We start from the raw sequence: 15,696 nt of genomic DNA, 5'->3' as shown, positions 1-15,696 counted from the left end.
AAGACAGGGAAGTTCCTATAAGTAAATAGAAGACACTTAAACTTGATAAGGCACTGCAACCAATTAGCGCTCAACTCCCAAAACAGTTGCCGGGAAAATACCAAGAAGTAGTTACTAGAGCCATTAAGACTTTCAGCGATTCCATAGAGCGAAGGAATAGTAGTAGACGAAGGGCTGAAAAGAGACAAAACGAAAATGGGAAGCACTAGGCAGTGTGTCAGAATGCCAAAGCTGTGACAGTTATTGTTTAAACGTGAGTTTTTTTCTTTATCTTTGATAGTCAGTATAAACCTATTGAAGCATTAAAATGGTATGATATCGGTCCTCATTTTTTTATTTATTTGACTACCGCAGTAATAGAGTCGTTTACTGCGGTAAAAGGCAGTATCCCGAGTTTCATGACGACTTGTAGAATGTCTGCCTGTGGTTCTAAAAAAGTGCCTTCCCGCTAAACTTTATTCACTCGGTTGGCATACACACATCTATCACTACGTCTTGCCAACCAGGACCGAGGCAAAACCTTTTCTTCTGCTTCTCCAGTTTCCGTAGCTTTCGTACGCTTATTAGTAAACAAAGTACAGTTATACCCAGTCTTTCGGAGTATATGTGCTAATCTTCTACAAAGCGGCAGGAGAAAAATTGGCGGGAAGTTTGGTTATTGCTTTAGCTACCCGCCAGCCAAAAAGTCGCCAGAAAAACACTTTCCCTGTGTGACGGACACGCAAGCAAGTAGTACATGCGTGTACAATGTTAGCCAGAAATGCCTGGTGTGTCGACACCTACGGCAATTTTTGCTAGTCAGGTGAACGTAAAAATGAGCCACCATTCCTGCGGTTTATGTATAGAATATAAATAGAATTGCATATTATTGGTTATGCATGATATCTTTATTTATTATCTTTAAATGTCACTATACTCATATTGAAACAAAAGCAATATGAAAACGTTTTGATTAGCCAGAAATGCATGGTGTGTCGACACCTACGGCAATTTTTGCTAGTCAGGTGAGTGTAAAAATGAGCCTCCATTCCTGCGGTTTATGTATAGAATATAAATAGAATGGCATATTATTGGTTATGCATGATATATTTATTTATTATCTTTAAATGTCACTATACTCATATTAATACATTAAAAGCAATATGAAAACGTTTTGATATTCATTTGACTTCCTCAGGTAGAGTCACTGTAAACATAAACGAAAACATAGCCGCAAGCTTAGATATTGTTATCGTTTGCCGCCAGCCAAAAAATCATCAAGCAAAACACTCCCTATGTGACAGGTAGGCAAGAGTTTGATAGCAAAGCAAGTACCACAAGCTAGTATGTTATTAAGAAATGCGTAGTGTGCCGCCACCAGATTGGTAGATGTGGTCTGGTTTTTCATGGGTTCCAATCGCCGCTACCAAATTCGTAGACAGAATGAAGGCGAATTACACATGCTTCTTTAGTCACTGTTTACATTCTATCACATCAGACGTGCAAATACTATACGCAAATTCACAAACTAGTAGGCTTTCGAAGGGTATCGCATTGATGGGTTAGTTTATGCATTATATGATTATTGGCTTGAATACTCAAAATAAGTTTAAAGTGCATAATTTTAATATTTAATTACTTGAAAAGTACGGATTTGCGACGGAAGTGATGTACACCATCGTTCATATCACAACATTTCCCACCAGAAACACATAAGTCACATATTAAATTCTATGTTTGGGTGAAACTATTCAAAGAAAACCAGCATTTCAAAAATTGTATAGGGGGCTGTCTGCAGGGACGTTAAATTTTGTTTTGGGTTGAGAAACTCAAAATTCAAAGAAAGCATTTCAAATAACAATAGCCCTTTAAGAACTAGGGAGTAGTTAACAGTATATACTGATGTTTTAGAACAACTCCAAGTTGTAAATAAACATTTTGACGTAAGTGTAGAATTGGGTATATGTAAAGATGTTTGCTTGTCTTTATTTCAAATCGCCACTGATGTTACTATAGACTTGTGGTACTTATATCTGGGGATGAAAATATTCAGAATGATAAAAGCTACTTAATGATGCAGGTAAAAATTGGAACCTTGAGATCTAACATAAAGTAACCTAACCTAATTCTTGGTAACTTAAAGATGCTCGTCTTAGTGTTTTAAAAATCGTTGCCGACATTACTATGAATTTATTATATATAAACATGGGCTAGCAGATGATATAGGGAAGGGTTGCAGATTGGCAAACATCTTTGTGAATACTTAAAATTATGTAGAATCATTAGATAGATAGATAGACTTTATTTGGCACTGAATCAATGTCCATGAAGTGCAAATAATGACAAGAACACATGGTTCGGAATAATAATTGCAAATTGCCGAGGATAACACAAAAAGCATGTACGCTTATTTCCATTGTGGTCCTCATCAGATTGTTATTCTACACTAAGTCGCACAGACAACATACATAGGGGGTTAAGGGGACCAGAGACAATCATGAGTAATACCAGTCAGTACACATATGACACATAAACATTGTTATAGTTTTGCTAATATTACTAAAATGTTTGTACACATAGAATATTGAGACCAAAAATTGAGCACCATCACAAAAAGGAACATTGCATTAAGCAAAGGAACAACAAAATAATGTTAAATTGAAACAAAACAGTATGAGTGAGTACTATATCAGAGTAGTACCATTAATATTATACTGCATTATTCTACAGCTGTATGAACATGTATGAGTGTGTACTATATCAGAGTAGTACCATTAATGATATACTACAATATTCTACAGCTGTATCAACATGTTATAGTGAAAGCTACACTGCAGCTAGGGTGACCCATTAATTAAATGGAACATTTTACGTGAATCTTAGGACGGAGTGGGCAATTAATATGTGCATTAGGGAGTAGTATATTATAACCTGAAGCACCAGAGGTAGGGTACAGGGGACCAGTACTCATATGAGTAAAACAAGAAGGAGAATGAGGAAAAAGGTCAGATTATATCTGTTCTCGGACCCTACCTGAGACATATACCATATTATGACTAGCAAAACCAATTTGTAACATCAATCATTGTTATACTAAACTAAACTTCTGAAGGACAAAAAAAGTGGGGAGGTCAGAACAGTTATGAGTGAAAGCAGATTTGGATGGTATTACTCATGGAATCAGGTATCCCTCACTAAGCTAGTAGTGCATAAAATCAAAGGCTGTTCTCTGTCCATAGCTGAGACATATAGTAACCCTTGACTTTTCTCATGAAGGTAACCTTGCTATTTGACTTCTTAATGGACACAGGTAGTGAGTTCCATAGTTGAGCACCTGTGAAGTGAAAGCTGTTTTTGGTGAAGGGACCTGCATGAGGTACAATAAGAGACTTTTGACTGTTCCGGGTTCGGTTCTCAGTTGATAATGTAAAATTACAGCTCACATATGAGGGAGCAGAATTATGAATGACATTGTAAACCTGGTTTAGTTTCAGCTGCTGGACACGATATTTTACAGGTAACATTCTACCTTGCCAAATTCTTCTATACCAATATGACTATGATGAGGTAAATTTAGTATGAATCTAATGATCTTATTTTGTGCAACCTATAGCCGAGATTGTTTTTTTCTGCTCAGACTACTGTACCAAGAGCTACAAGCGTAATCAAAGTGATGTTGTAACAAGGCTGAGACCAGAAGCTTCTTTGTTTCCAGATCAAAATTTCTGGCTTTTCTGTACAAAACTTTGACTTTATGTGAACACTTGGATACAATCTTATCTGTTATAGCATTCCCTGAGAGGGACTGATCTAAGGGTATTCCAAGATAGGTTACCTCTTGTTTTGACTCCAAGACATTAACCCCACATCTGACCTGTACATCGCTGTGTTTCCTGAGGTTGGGTTTTGATGCGAAGACAATACTTTTACCGAGTTGTAAAGACAGCCTATTTTCTATGAGCCAGTCCTGAACCGATGACAGTTCGACACTCAGTTTCTCCTCTTCTTCTACCTGAGACAATTAGTGCGGAGTCGTCTGCAAATAGCAGTAACTTACAGTTCACCGCACCTGGCATGTCGTTAATAAAGACCAGGAACAGTAGCGATCCTAGAATTGAACCTTGTGGTACAGCACAAGTTATCTCTCTGTCATCTGAGCAGGCTTCATTTACCTGTACAAGTTGTTTGCGACCTGTAAGGTAGGACTTGAACCAGCCAATATTCGCCACTCCTAATGCCTGAAGTTTTTTCAATAAAATGTCATGAAAATTATCTTGTATAAAATTATCTTGTCTCAAATACAGGCATACATATACCAAAGGATTTTTCCCCCTACACGGGGGGTAGCCAAAAAGAAAAAGGCATAGAAACCACTCCCACCCATTCCATTTCCTTTATATTCCACTCCCCTCTTGGCATCTCCTGGATGACGGGTGATCCCTGTATCCTGTCCACTGCCCTGGGTAAGAAGTAGTGTTGCAAGACAGCACATACACAGCAATGCAGCTTCATAAATTTGACGACCTCCCCCCTCTCCATCCCCTCATGCAGAAAAGGAGAAGACGGGGAGAAACCCCTTCGGTCTGCATCAAATATTTTCTCATACATACTTCCTCACCCCCCATCCCCCCACCCACTCCCTCTCATGCATCACAGCATCATCTATACACAACCCCTCTCCATTAACCCATATCTTCTATCCTCTCCCGTCCTTCCTCCACAGACATTCCTCTCTTTTGTAATGCCCCTTTCACCCCATCCATCCATCTCATCCTAGGACGTCCCCTCATATTCACTCCTTCCACCTCTGCCTTCCACACTTCTTTTACTAATCTTTCTTCACTCATTCTTTCCATTTGTCCAAACCATTTTAATACTCTTTCATCAACCCTATCTCCCAGTTCCCTTTCCACCCCTGTTCTCCTCCTCACCGCCTCATTTCTCACTCCATCCAGCCTAGTAACCCCTATCATATTTATTAGACATTTCATCTGAAACACATTCAAACTCCTCTCTTCCTCTCTCATGTTCGATGTCTCTGCCCCGTACAATGCTATTGGCACAATCACTCCTTCATATAACCTCCTCTAAGCATCCATTCCCAGATGTCTATCTCTCATTACACTTTTCAATCCACCAAGGCATTTACTTGCCTCTTTCAATCTACATTCTTCCTCCACCTCCACTCCTCCCTTCCCTGCCACATTCGCACCCAAGTATCTAAAACTATCCACTCTCTCCAGTCTTTCACCCTTAATGCTTACTTCCAGCCTACTGTCACTCTCTCCCCTTGTACATCTCATCACCTTACTTTTACCCACATTTATCTTCAGCTTCCTTCTTTCATATGCCTTCTCAAACTCTGTCACTAACTTCCTCAATCCCTCCTCTGATCCTGCTACAAGCGCAGTGTCTTCAGCAAACGACAGCTGGCTCACCTCCCACTTTTCTCCATTTTCTTTAATCATCTCCAACCCATGACCTACTACCCTCACATTTACCTCTCGCACCACCCCGTACATGTAAAGATTGAACAGCCAGGGCAACATAACACATCCCTGATGAAGTCCCACCTTTACCTCAAACCATTCATTCTCTCCATTTCTAATCCTAACACAAGCTCTACTACTTTCTTGACTGCTGTTAACAGCTTTCCTCCTATCCCATATATCTGCAGTACCTCCTACAGTGCCTTTCTGCCTACCCTGTCATAAGCCTTTTCCAGATCCATAAAAGCCCAAAAAACATCCTTACCTTTCCCTATAGCTTTCTCACATCTGTCTTGGCACAAAAATCTGATCTACACAACCCCTACTTGTCCTAAACCCACACTGTTCCTCACCAATTACTCCCTCTGTTCCTCTCCTAATCCTCTCAATCAAGACCCTCCCATAAGCCTCCCCAACTACACTCAACAAGCTGATCCCTCTGAAACTACTACACTCACACTTGTCCCCCTTTCCTTTGTAAAGTGGAACTACACAGGCACTCCTCCAGTCCTCCGGCACTCTACCCCCTCTTAAACAAACATTAGATAACCTCACCAGCCAGTCCACCATAGCTGTACCTCCTTTCTTCAGACATTCTGCATGGCATCCATCCAGACCAGGTGCCTTACCTGCTTTCATCATCTTAACAGCTGCTTTCACTTCATCCTTCCCTATTTCTCCTTCATTTTCCTCACTCATCACTCATTTTCTTGGCAATTCCCACTGCAACTACCTTTCCCTCCCTATCCTCCTTCACATTTAGCAACTCCCTAAAATACTCTGCCCACCTTCCTCTCACTGCCTTCTCTTCCATTATCATCTCTCCATCTGCACCTTTTACCTTTTCTTCTCTACTTGATTCGCCTCCTCTTTCTCTTTTATTTTCCTTCCAAAATATCTTTTTATTGCTTTCAAATTTTTTTGTCATACTCGTACCCCATTTCACATCTGCTCTGTTCTTTGCCTCCTTTATCTTATGCTTAACTTTCCTTCTCTTTACTTTGTACCTCTCATACGATTCCCTCGTCCTACTTTCCAGCCAATCTATGAAAGCCTGCTTCTTCTCTTCTACACATTTCTTTGCTTCCTCATCCCACCACTCACTACCCTTCTATTTCCTCCCGCCCACCTTGTTCCACACACCATCTTTGCACACCTTATGACTCCCTCCTTGAACCATCCCCATTCCTCCTCCACTCCTAGTTCTACTCTATCCTTTACTGCCTCCCACTCCTCTTTCAGGTTCTTTTTATACTCACTCTCCTTTTTTTCCCCTCATTTAAGCAGTTCACTCTAAGTACCTCCCCACCTTCTGCCCTTTTCCTCTTTCTCCACCTATTCTCCACTCTCAATTTACCTTCCACCAGGAAAGGATCTGATATTCCCCCTCCCCTTAGAGCATGTACATCCTTAACTCTTCCTACCATACTCCTGGTCACCACTATACAGTCCATTAACACTCTATCTGCCACCCTTCTATGCACTACCCTCTCCCATGTGTACTTATGCTTGACTTTCTTCCTAAACACTGTACATGCTATTATCAACTCTCTTTCAAGACACATCTCCACCATCGTTTCTCCACTACGATTTTTACCTGGAACTCCATACTTCCCAATCACTCCATCTATTGGTTCCTTTCCTACCCAAGCATTAAGGTCTCCCAATACAACTACATTGACATTTCTCCCTAATCCCTCCATGCACTCATTTATATCTACCCAAAAAGCCTCCATTTCCTCTATGCTCCTCTCACTATCAACTCCATACGCACTTACAAAAAACCCACGTCTCCCTTCCCAGCTTCACCTTCATCCACATCAACCTTGATGAAACCTCCTTCCACTCCACTACCCGCTTACTTATCTCTTCACTTACTAGTATAGCCACCCCTTTTCTCACTCATCCCCTCTTCACTCCTGAGTACCTCCCAGCTACACTCCCAAACTCACAGATGCCTTTTCCTTTCATTTTAGTTTCACTCAAAGCCAGCACATCTTTCTTCTCACAAACATTCTGCCTATCTCTTCCCTTTTACTCTCATCTGTACCACATCCACACACAATAAAAAACCCAAACCTTAGGGTACTGGTTAGAAAACTTCCAGACCCTCTTGTGGCTTTCCTTCTTTTTTAGGAATGTCCCCTTTTGGGGCTACAGGTAGCATGACTCCTAAACCCATCCCCGTCCCGTTTTTTGTCGCCTTTTACGACTCAAGTGGAAAGATTTGGTGGTAGCATTCTCTTCCCCCACCACAGGGTCGGCGAAAAAAAGGAAATGAATATTCAGAGAAATGGTACAGGACAGTAACAAGGGGTTGGGGGACAGCATAACGGAGGGATAGTCGTAGTATAAAAGTGTCATCATTTCTCTATGAACAGAGTTTTCCTCCATCACAGACAAAATGATGTGTGGCTCTGGTCCATAGGGGCACCCCATATAGATCCTAAAGTATGAACTGCATGCTACTTTGCCACAATAACATGCAGCCAATACCCCAGATGGGGTGAAGGAATACCCCAGACGGGGTAAACATCGAAAAATCTATTCCCCATGAGGGAGAGACTGGGTAGGTTAGATATCATCAGAATAGGAGAATACTGTGCTTGATTTATCTTTTATTTGAAAAATGTTGTGCAATACTTATTTCCTAATGCAGCCTCCATATGGGGGTGGGGGTTTAGTACAGACAAGTGATTTCCAATTGAAATGGCACCCCCGATGAGGTCAAATCAACAGGAAAACTGTTGGGAAAAAATTGCCTGTTGGGTATTTTCTGAATGTTAGGATTTATACCCCTGAATGCAATGTAACTTTGGATAATACAATATGTTTTTTCCACCTAATTTACCTCAAGTTCATTGAGGGATGATCTTGTAGACCAGTAAGATAATATCTGAAGTCAGGTTTGACACGAGTGCAAATGTTCATTGTGATTTTATTCGTGGTTAGAATCTAATTGGATTGCGGATCCTGTTTACCATGTGTATTTTATCCAAACTGCACTAAGTAATTGTCTTGGCTGACATCCCATAAATGTCAATAAAACTGATATCTATCACCAAGACATGATGATCAGGAGAGGTATGTAGCAATATCTTTGGGTAGCATGAACTATTGAATGGCCAGAAGTTGCAGTGTCAAGCAAAAAAATTGCCAGGAGAACCTTCTATTCATAACAAGGTCTGTATTTCTGTCACAGGATGAAGTTTATGGATTCCCTAGGCACCAAGAACTCAAGTTTAAATGCCAGTAGAGGAAAACTATTGACAGCAGTAACGTGATACATGCTTGTCAGGCACTGACAAGATCAGAGGTCTCCAAAGTGGTTGATATCAATCTATGGCAGTCAAAGCAAGTTATTTTACCTATGTGCATTACCTTGCATTTACTTGTGCTAAATTTCATTAGTGACTTATCAGACCATTGCTGTAATTTATCTAAATCTTGAATATCTAATTGGTTTAAGTGATCATTTGCCATTCCGCTTAATTTTGTATCATCAGGAAATTTGGAAACAATAGATTTTAGTCCGTGGTCTATATCATACTATGAATAGAAGTGGCCAAAGAATGGAACCCTGAGGAACTCCACTCGTAACATTTTTCCAACCAGAAGTATTTTCTATTCAAAAGAACTCTCGATCATTGAACCAATTACTTGTCCAACTTAATAGGCTACCATTTATTCCGTGTGAAGCTAATTTAGTAAGTAGTCTTTCGTGTGGGACGGTATCAAAAGCTTTTGCAAAGTCTAGATATATTAAATCTATATTGTTTCTTGACATAATTCGAGATAACTGTGTTGTAGAATTCAAGTAAGTTAGTCACGCAAGAACGTTTCCGTCTGAAACCATGCTGGCTATCATTTATCAAACAGTTACTTTCTTAATGATGTTTGATAGCATCTCTGATGATAATTTCCATTAATTTTTCCTACTATTGAAGTCAAACTTATAGGCCTTTAGTTATTTGGATTCTTTTTGTTGCCTTCAGATATGATGGATTTCTAGAAAATAATTTCTAATGGAACAGCAATCTCATTTTTCATTTCCTTTAAGATTCTTGGATGCCAACCGTCATGTCCTGGTGTGTTATCTTTGAGTTTCTCTATACACCAAACGTGGTGGTCTGAAACTTTGCCACAGTTAACTTGGCGATGTGTCAAACGTGATCCTCTTGTTAGATACCTAGGCATTGTTATAACCACCAAGGATCACTAGTCTCCCTTTGCACATATTGGCCATTGCCATCCAGCTAATGATGTTGCAGTTGACAAACCGAACCAGATCTTCACTTTTGTGAGTGCCAGTGTTGCTGATGCAGTGAACGCTCGTTTACCAGCCGCTGATACATGCAAGCGTGTGCTGAGGAGGGCCCGTGCCAGTAACCGTCCCAAAGAGCCCCAGCCTCTTCATGAACTTATCATTAGTGGTAAATGGGCTGTGACAGCAGGCGACTCTCCAATTCAGTTCCTCCTACATGAAAGTGGCCCCGATTCTGATGAGCGTGTCATCATCTTTGCCACAGAAGAACATCTCCAGTAGCTAGCAGCAGCAGCAACAGCAGCAGATACTTGGTGCATGGATGGCAACTTGGCCATGTCCCCGTCAGTCTTCATGCAACTGTATGTTATCCAGGGAAGAGTTGATAGTGTTTTCCTACCCCTCGCCTATGCCCTTCTTCAACGGAAGATTGCCAATGACCGCGTAGGCAGTGTTGCACCCATCACCTTTCGCCGTGTTCCTGCAATGTTTCCGCCCGAACTGTGGAACATGCATGAAGTCACTTTGGATAATCAACCCCGTACCAACAACATCAGTGAGGGAGGGCTGGAACAACAAGTTTTCATCCCTTGTTGGCCACCATCATCCATCCATCTGGAAGTTAGTAGAGTGCCTGAAAGCCGAATGTGCCAGAGTCACCACAGTGTTGCTCCAGACTAGAAATGGGTGTCCGGCCAAGGAAGCGTACCAAGCAGGTGTGCATGGAGCTTCAGTCTCGGTTACGCAACCTTTGTGAAGATAGGGTCTCTGACAAGAAGACCATTCCTCAGTTCCTCAGAGGGCTTAGCCATAATATTCGTGGTGGGCAACCCAACATCTAAACATGAACAGACTCTGATGCACAAATGGTAAACAATATTGTGACTTTGCATATTAATGATTATTTTTCGGTAATGTGTGATATATGAATTGTGACATTTGCCACATTTTAAGTAATGAAAATTATTCAAATTAAATCATCATTATTTTTTTCAGCTCAATAAACTTCCCAGATTATTTAAAGTTGATCATTTAGTGATAATGAGTCATTTGACCGAAACGTCTAGGTCCGAATGATCCGGTCCGAAACGCCCTACAATTCTCAAACGTCACGTGATGACCCACAGTGGACAGAAAAAATTGAATGTGACCTGTGTGATGCAGTTTTCTCCCGAGAGGATCATCTCAAATGTCACGTGATGAACCATAGTGGAGAGAAGCCTTTCAAGTGTGACTTGTTTGATGCAGCTTACTCAGAAAAGAGTGCTCTCAAATATCACATAATGACCCACACTGGAGAAAAGCCTTTCAAATGTGACATGTGATGCAGCTTACTCAGAAAATAGTGCTCTTAAATGTCACATAATGACCCACACTGGAGAGAAGCCTACACCGGTGTTGGGTTTTGGTATCGAATCCTGGGGCAATGCACACACGTGCAGTATAAATATTTGAGAAATTGTGCTTGTCCGTCTGTCTGCTTGAGTGCCATGGTATGTATGCCACGAAACTTCGACGATATGGAACCAATCGTTGCCAAAATTGGAACCTAGATTGGTCGTTATATGTGTGTGGGGGGGTGTATCCCGGCAAATTTAAACTAATAAAGGATTCGCATGAATCACACAAACATTGATTTCTGATATCCTTGAGTATTGGATGGGCGAAAATATCACCAAGATTTTTTGTTTCCAGTTATGTGTGCTATTGTATATCATAGTTCTCTTCGTAATATTTATTCATTCACTCCCGTGGTTTGCTGTTTTTCACTTTACCAGTAACTTAGAATATTGAATCTTAGGCCACATAAAATTGGTGATTGCCTTCTAAAAAAGATAAAAGTGGAAATGAGTGTTTTTATTGTATATATTTTCTTTCACAAAAAATCTGGAGTTTATCATTTCATGACATCTTAGGATATACATTAGAAATACCCTCGCAATAGAAAAGTAAGTTTACAACTTGGACCTGTAAGATTCACCTAAACATCTGTCTTCTTTCTGGAACAATAAACCCAAGTGACATGTACAATCGCGGTTTTATTATCATTATTTTTATTATTGTTGCGTCAAAACTACCAGTACTTTCTCCCACCGATTGATTAGGCAGCAAATTTATATATTTAAAAGATATGTATATATATATATATAATATATATACATATAGGTGGTGTAAAAAGGTGCATAGACCAATATACCTGAGCACTAGGAACACATTGATAGACTCGACAAAAAGTGAGAGGGTACAGGGTGAACAAAGGCCACAGTGTGTATAAACGTGATTTAATTTATCTCCTTTTTCGTTCAAGTGTGTAGTCCACATGTCCAACTAAGTAATCCGTGACCAATGTTAACGGTGGTGGTTGATGGCGAGCAGTTTGGGTACGTAGGTGGGCACCTATTCGAGGGCTGGAACAATGTAACTGGTGTGGATATAATGTGCACACATCCCATTTTCATGAGTGATTTTAATAATCAATTTTACTGTTCTTTTTTAGGTCAGGAGAGAAGCCATTTAAGTGTGACCTGTGTGATTACCCTTTCTCACAAAAGGGTGATCTCAAACAACACATGGCCCACACAGGAGAGAAACCATTCCAGTGTGACCTGTGCAATAAAGCTTTTTCACATAAGGGTAATCTCAAATGTCACATGACCCACACAGGAGAGAAGCCATTCCAGTGTGACCAGTGCAATAAAGCTTTTTCACGTAAGGATTATCTCAAAAGTCACATGATGACCCACACGGGAGAGAAGCCATTTTAGTGTGACCTGTGTGATTCTGCTTTCCCACAAAAGTGTGATCTCAAACGTCACATGATGACCCACACAGGAGAGAAACCATTTCAGTGTGGCCTGTGTGATTCTTCTTTCCGCCGAAAGGCTAATCTCAACCTTCACATGATGACCCACACAGGAGAGAAGCCATTTCAATGTGACCTGTGTGATTCTGCTTTCCCACGAAAGGGTGATTTCAAACGTCACATGATGACCCACACGGGAGAGAAGCCATTTCAGTGTGACCTGTGTGATTCTGCTTTCCCACGAAAGGGTGATCTCAAACTTCACATGATGACCCACACAGGAGAGAAGCCATTTCAATGTGACCAGTGTGATTCTGCTTTCCCACGAAAGGCCAGTCTCAAACTTCACATGATGACCCACACAGGAGAGAAGCCATTTCAATGTGACCAGTGTGATTCTGCTTTCCCACAAAAGGGTGATCTCAACCTTCACATGATGACCCACACAGGAGAGAAACCATTTCAGTGTGGCCTGTGTGATTCTGCTTTCCCACGAAAGGGTGATTTCAAACGTCACATGATGACCCACACGGGAGAGAAGCCATTTCAGTGTGACCTGTGTGATTCTGCTTTCCCACGAAAGGGTGATCTCAAACGTCACATGAAGACCCATACGGGAGAGAAGCCATTTCAGTGTGACCTGTGTGATTCTGCTTTCCCAAGAAAGGGTTATCTCAAACTTCACATGATGACCCACACAGGAGAGAAGCCATTTCAATGTGACCAGTGTGATTCTGCTTTCCCACGAAAGCGTGATCTCAAACTTCACATGATGACCCACACAGGAGAGAAACCATTTCAGTGTGGCCTGTGTGATTCTGCTTTCCGCCGAAAGGCTAATCTCAACCTTCACATGATGACCCACACAGGAGAGAAGCCATTTCAGTGTGACCTGTGTGATTCTGCTTTCTCACTAAGGGGTCATCTCAATCGTCACATGAAGACCCACACAGGAGAGAAGCCATTTCAGTGTGGCCTGTGTGATTCTGCTTTCCCACAAAAGGGTGATCTCACACTTCACATCATGACCCACACAGGAGAGAAGCCATTTCAGTGTGGCCTGTGTGATTCTGCTTTCCCACGAAAGGCTAATCTCAAAGATCACATGATGACCCACACAGGAGAGAAGCCATTTCAGTGTGGCCTGTGTGATTCTGCTTTCCGCCGAAAGGCTAATCTCAACCTTCACATGATGACCCACACAGGAGAGAAGCCATTTCAGTGTGACCTGTGTGATTCTGCTTTCCCACAAAAGGCTAGTCTCAAAGTTCACATGATGACTCACACAGGAGAGAAGCCATTTCAGTGTGACCTGTGTGATTCTGCTTTCTCGCTAAAGGGTAAACTCAAAGATCACATGATGACCCACACAGGAGAGAAGCCATTCCAGTGTGACCAGTGCAATAAAGCTTTTTCACGTAAGGCTAATCTCAAAGATCACATGATGACCCACACAGGAGAGAAGCCATTCCAGTGTGACCTGTGCAATAAAGCTTTTTCACATAAGAGTCATCTCAAAAGTCACATGGTGACCCACACGGGAGAGAAGCCATTTCAGTGTGACCAGTGTGATTCAGCTTTCTCGCTAATGGCTAGTCTCAAAGATCACATGATGACCCACACAGGAGAGAAGCCATTCCAGTGTGACCAGTGCAATAAAGCTTTTACACGTAAGACTAATCTCAAAGTTCACATGATGACCCACACAGGAGAGAATCCATTTCAGTGTGGCCTGTGTGATTCTGCTTTCCCACGAAAGGGTGATCTCAAACTTCACATGATGACTCACACAGGAGAGAAGCCATTTCAGTGTGACCTGTGTGATTCTGCTTTCTCGCTAAATTGTAAACTCAAAGATCACATGATGACCCACACAGGAGAGAAGCCATTTCAGTGTGACCTGTGTGATTCTGCTTTCCCACAAAAGGCTAATCTCAAAGTTCACATGATGACTCACACAGGAGAGAAGCCATTTCAGTGTGACCTGTGTGATTCTGCTTTCTCGCTAAAGGGTAAACTCAAAGATCACATGATGACCCACACAGGAGAGAAGCTATTCCAGTGTGACCAGTGCAATAAAGCTTTTTCACGTAAGGCTAATCTCAAAGATCACATGATGACCCACACAGGAGAGAAGCCATTCCAGTGTGACCTGTGCAATAAAGCTTTTTCACATAAGAGTCATCTCAAAAGTCACATGGTGACCCACACGGGAGAGAAGCCATTTCAGTGTGACCAGTGTGATTCAGCTTTCTCGCTAAAGACTAGTCTCAAAGATCACATGATGACCCACACAGGAGAGAAGCCATTCCAGTGTGACCAGTGCAATAAAGCTTTTACACGTAAGGCTAATCTCAAAGTTCACATGATGACCCACACAGGAGAGAATCCATTTCAGTGTGGCCTGTGTGATTCTGCTTTCCCACGAAAGGGTGATCTCAAACTTCACATGATGACTCACACAGGAGAGAAGCCATTTCAGTGTGACCTGTGTGATTCTGCTTTCTCGCTAAATTGTAAACTCAAAGATCACATGATGACCCACACAGGAGAGAAGCCATTCCAGTGTGACCAGTGCAATAAAGCTTTTTCACGTAAGGATAATCTCAAAGATCACATGATGACCCACACAGGAGAGAAGCCATTCCAGTGTGACCTGTGCAATAAAGCTTTTTCACAAAAGAGTCATCTCAAAAGTCACATGGTGACCCACACGGGAGAGAAGCCATTTCAGTGTGACCAGTGTGATTCAGCTTTCTCAAGAAATTCTAGTCTCAAACGTCACATGATGACCCACACGGGAGAGAACCCATTTTAGTGTGACCTGTGTGATTCTGCTTTCTCGCAAAATGCTAGTCTCAAACGTCACATGGTGACCCGTGTACACTGTTACAATTACTATTAATATTTTCATTGTTATCATTAGCATTGTCATCATATTTACCACTTGCTAAGCATTATCATTATTATTACATTTGCCACAATGAATTTTTAATGTTCACACTTGTCACCAACTATGGTACCACGGGGAGGTAGAGGCCCACCCCATGTATATAATGCCCACAGCCTGTTTATACACCATTCCTTTGAAGAATCATACCTGCGAAACTAGTCAGGAATAAACTCTAGACTAAGACTCCTGTGTTTCCTACTCCGCTTAC

The 15,696-nt window shown here is 41.4% G+C and overlaps 1 protein-coding gene across 1 annotated transcript; it reads left to right on the top strand.

The window, feature by feature from the left end:
• The first annotated feature begins 1,176 nt into the window (after nucleotides 1-1,176).
• On the top strand, nucleotides 1,177-15,696 carry LOC143041172 (uncharacterized). The gene is made up of 2 exons (XM_076212994.1): nucleotides 1,177-1,283; nucleotides 12,230-15,696. Exon 2 carries the CDS (start codon nucleotides 12,549-12,551, stop codon nucleotides 15,351-15,353), a length of 2,805 nt encoding a protein of 934 aa, XP_076069109.1. The 5' UTR covers nucleotides 1,177-1,283; nucleotides 12,230-12,548; the 3' UTR covers nucleotides 15,354-15,696.

This window comes from Oratosquilla oratoria, chromosome 30, assembly GCF_046742065.1.
Source record: "Oratosquilla oratoria isolate Oo_2021 chromosome 30, ASM4674206v1, whole genome shotgun sequence".
Classification (NCBI taxonomy): domain Eukaryota; kingdom Metazoa; phylum Arthropoda; class Malacostraca; order Stomatopoda; family Squillidae; genus Oratosquilla; species Oratosquilla oratoria.
The sequence above is the reverse complement of the archived record's forward strand: the minus strand, read 5'-3'. Positions and strand labels throughout refer to the sequence as shown.

Excerpts from the sequence above, each read along its gene's own strand:
- LOC143041172 (XM_076212994.1), top strand. The coding sequence starts at position 12,549 with ATGATGACCCACACAGGAGAGAAACCATTTCAGTGTGGCCTGTGTGAT.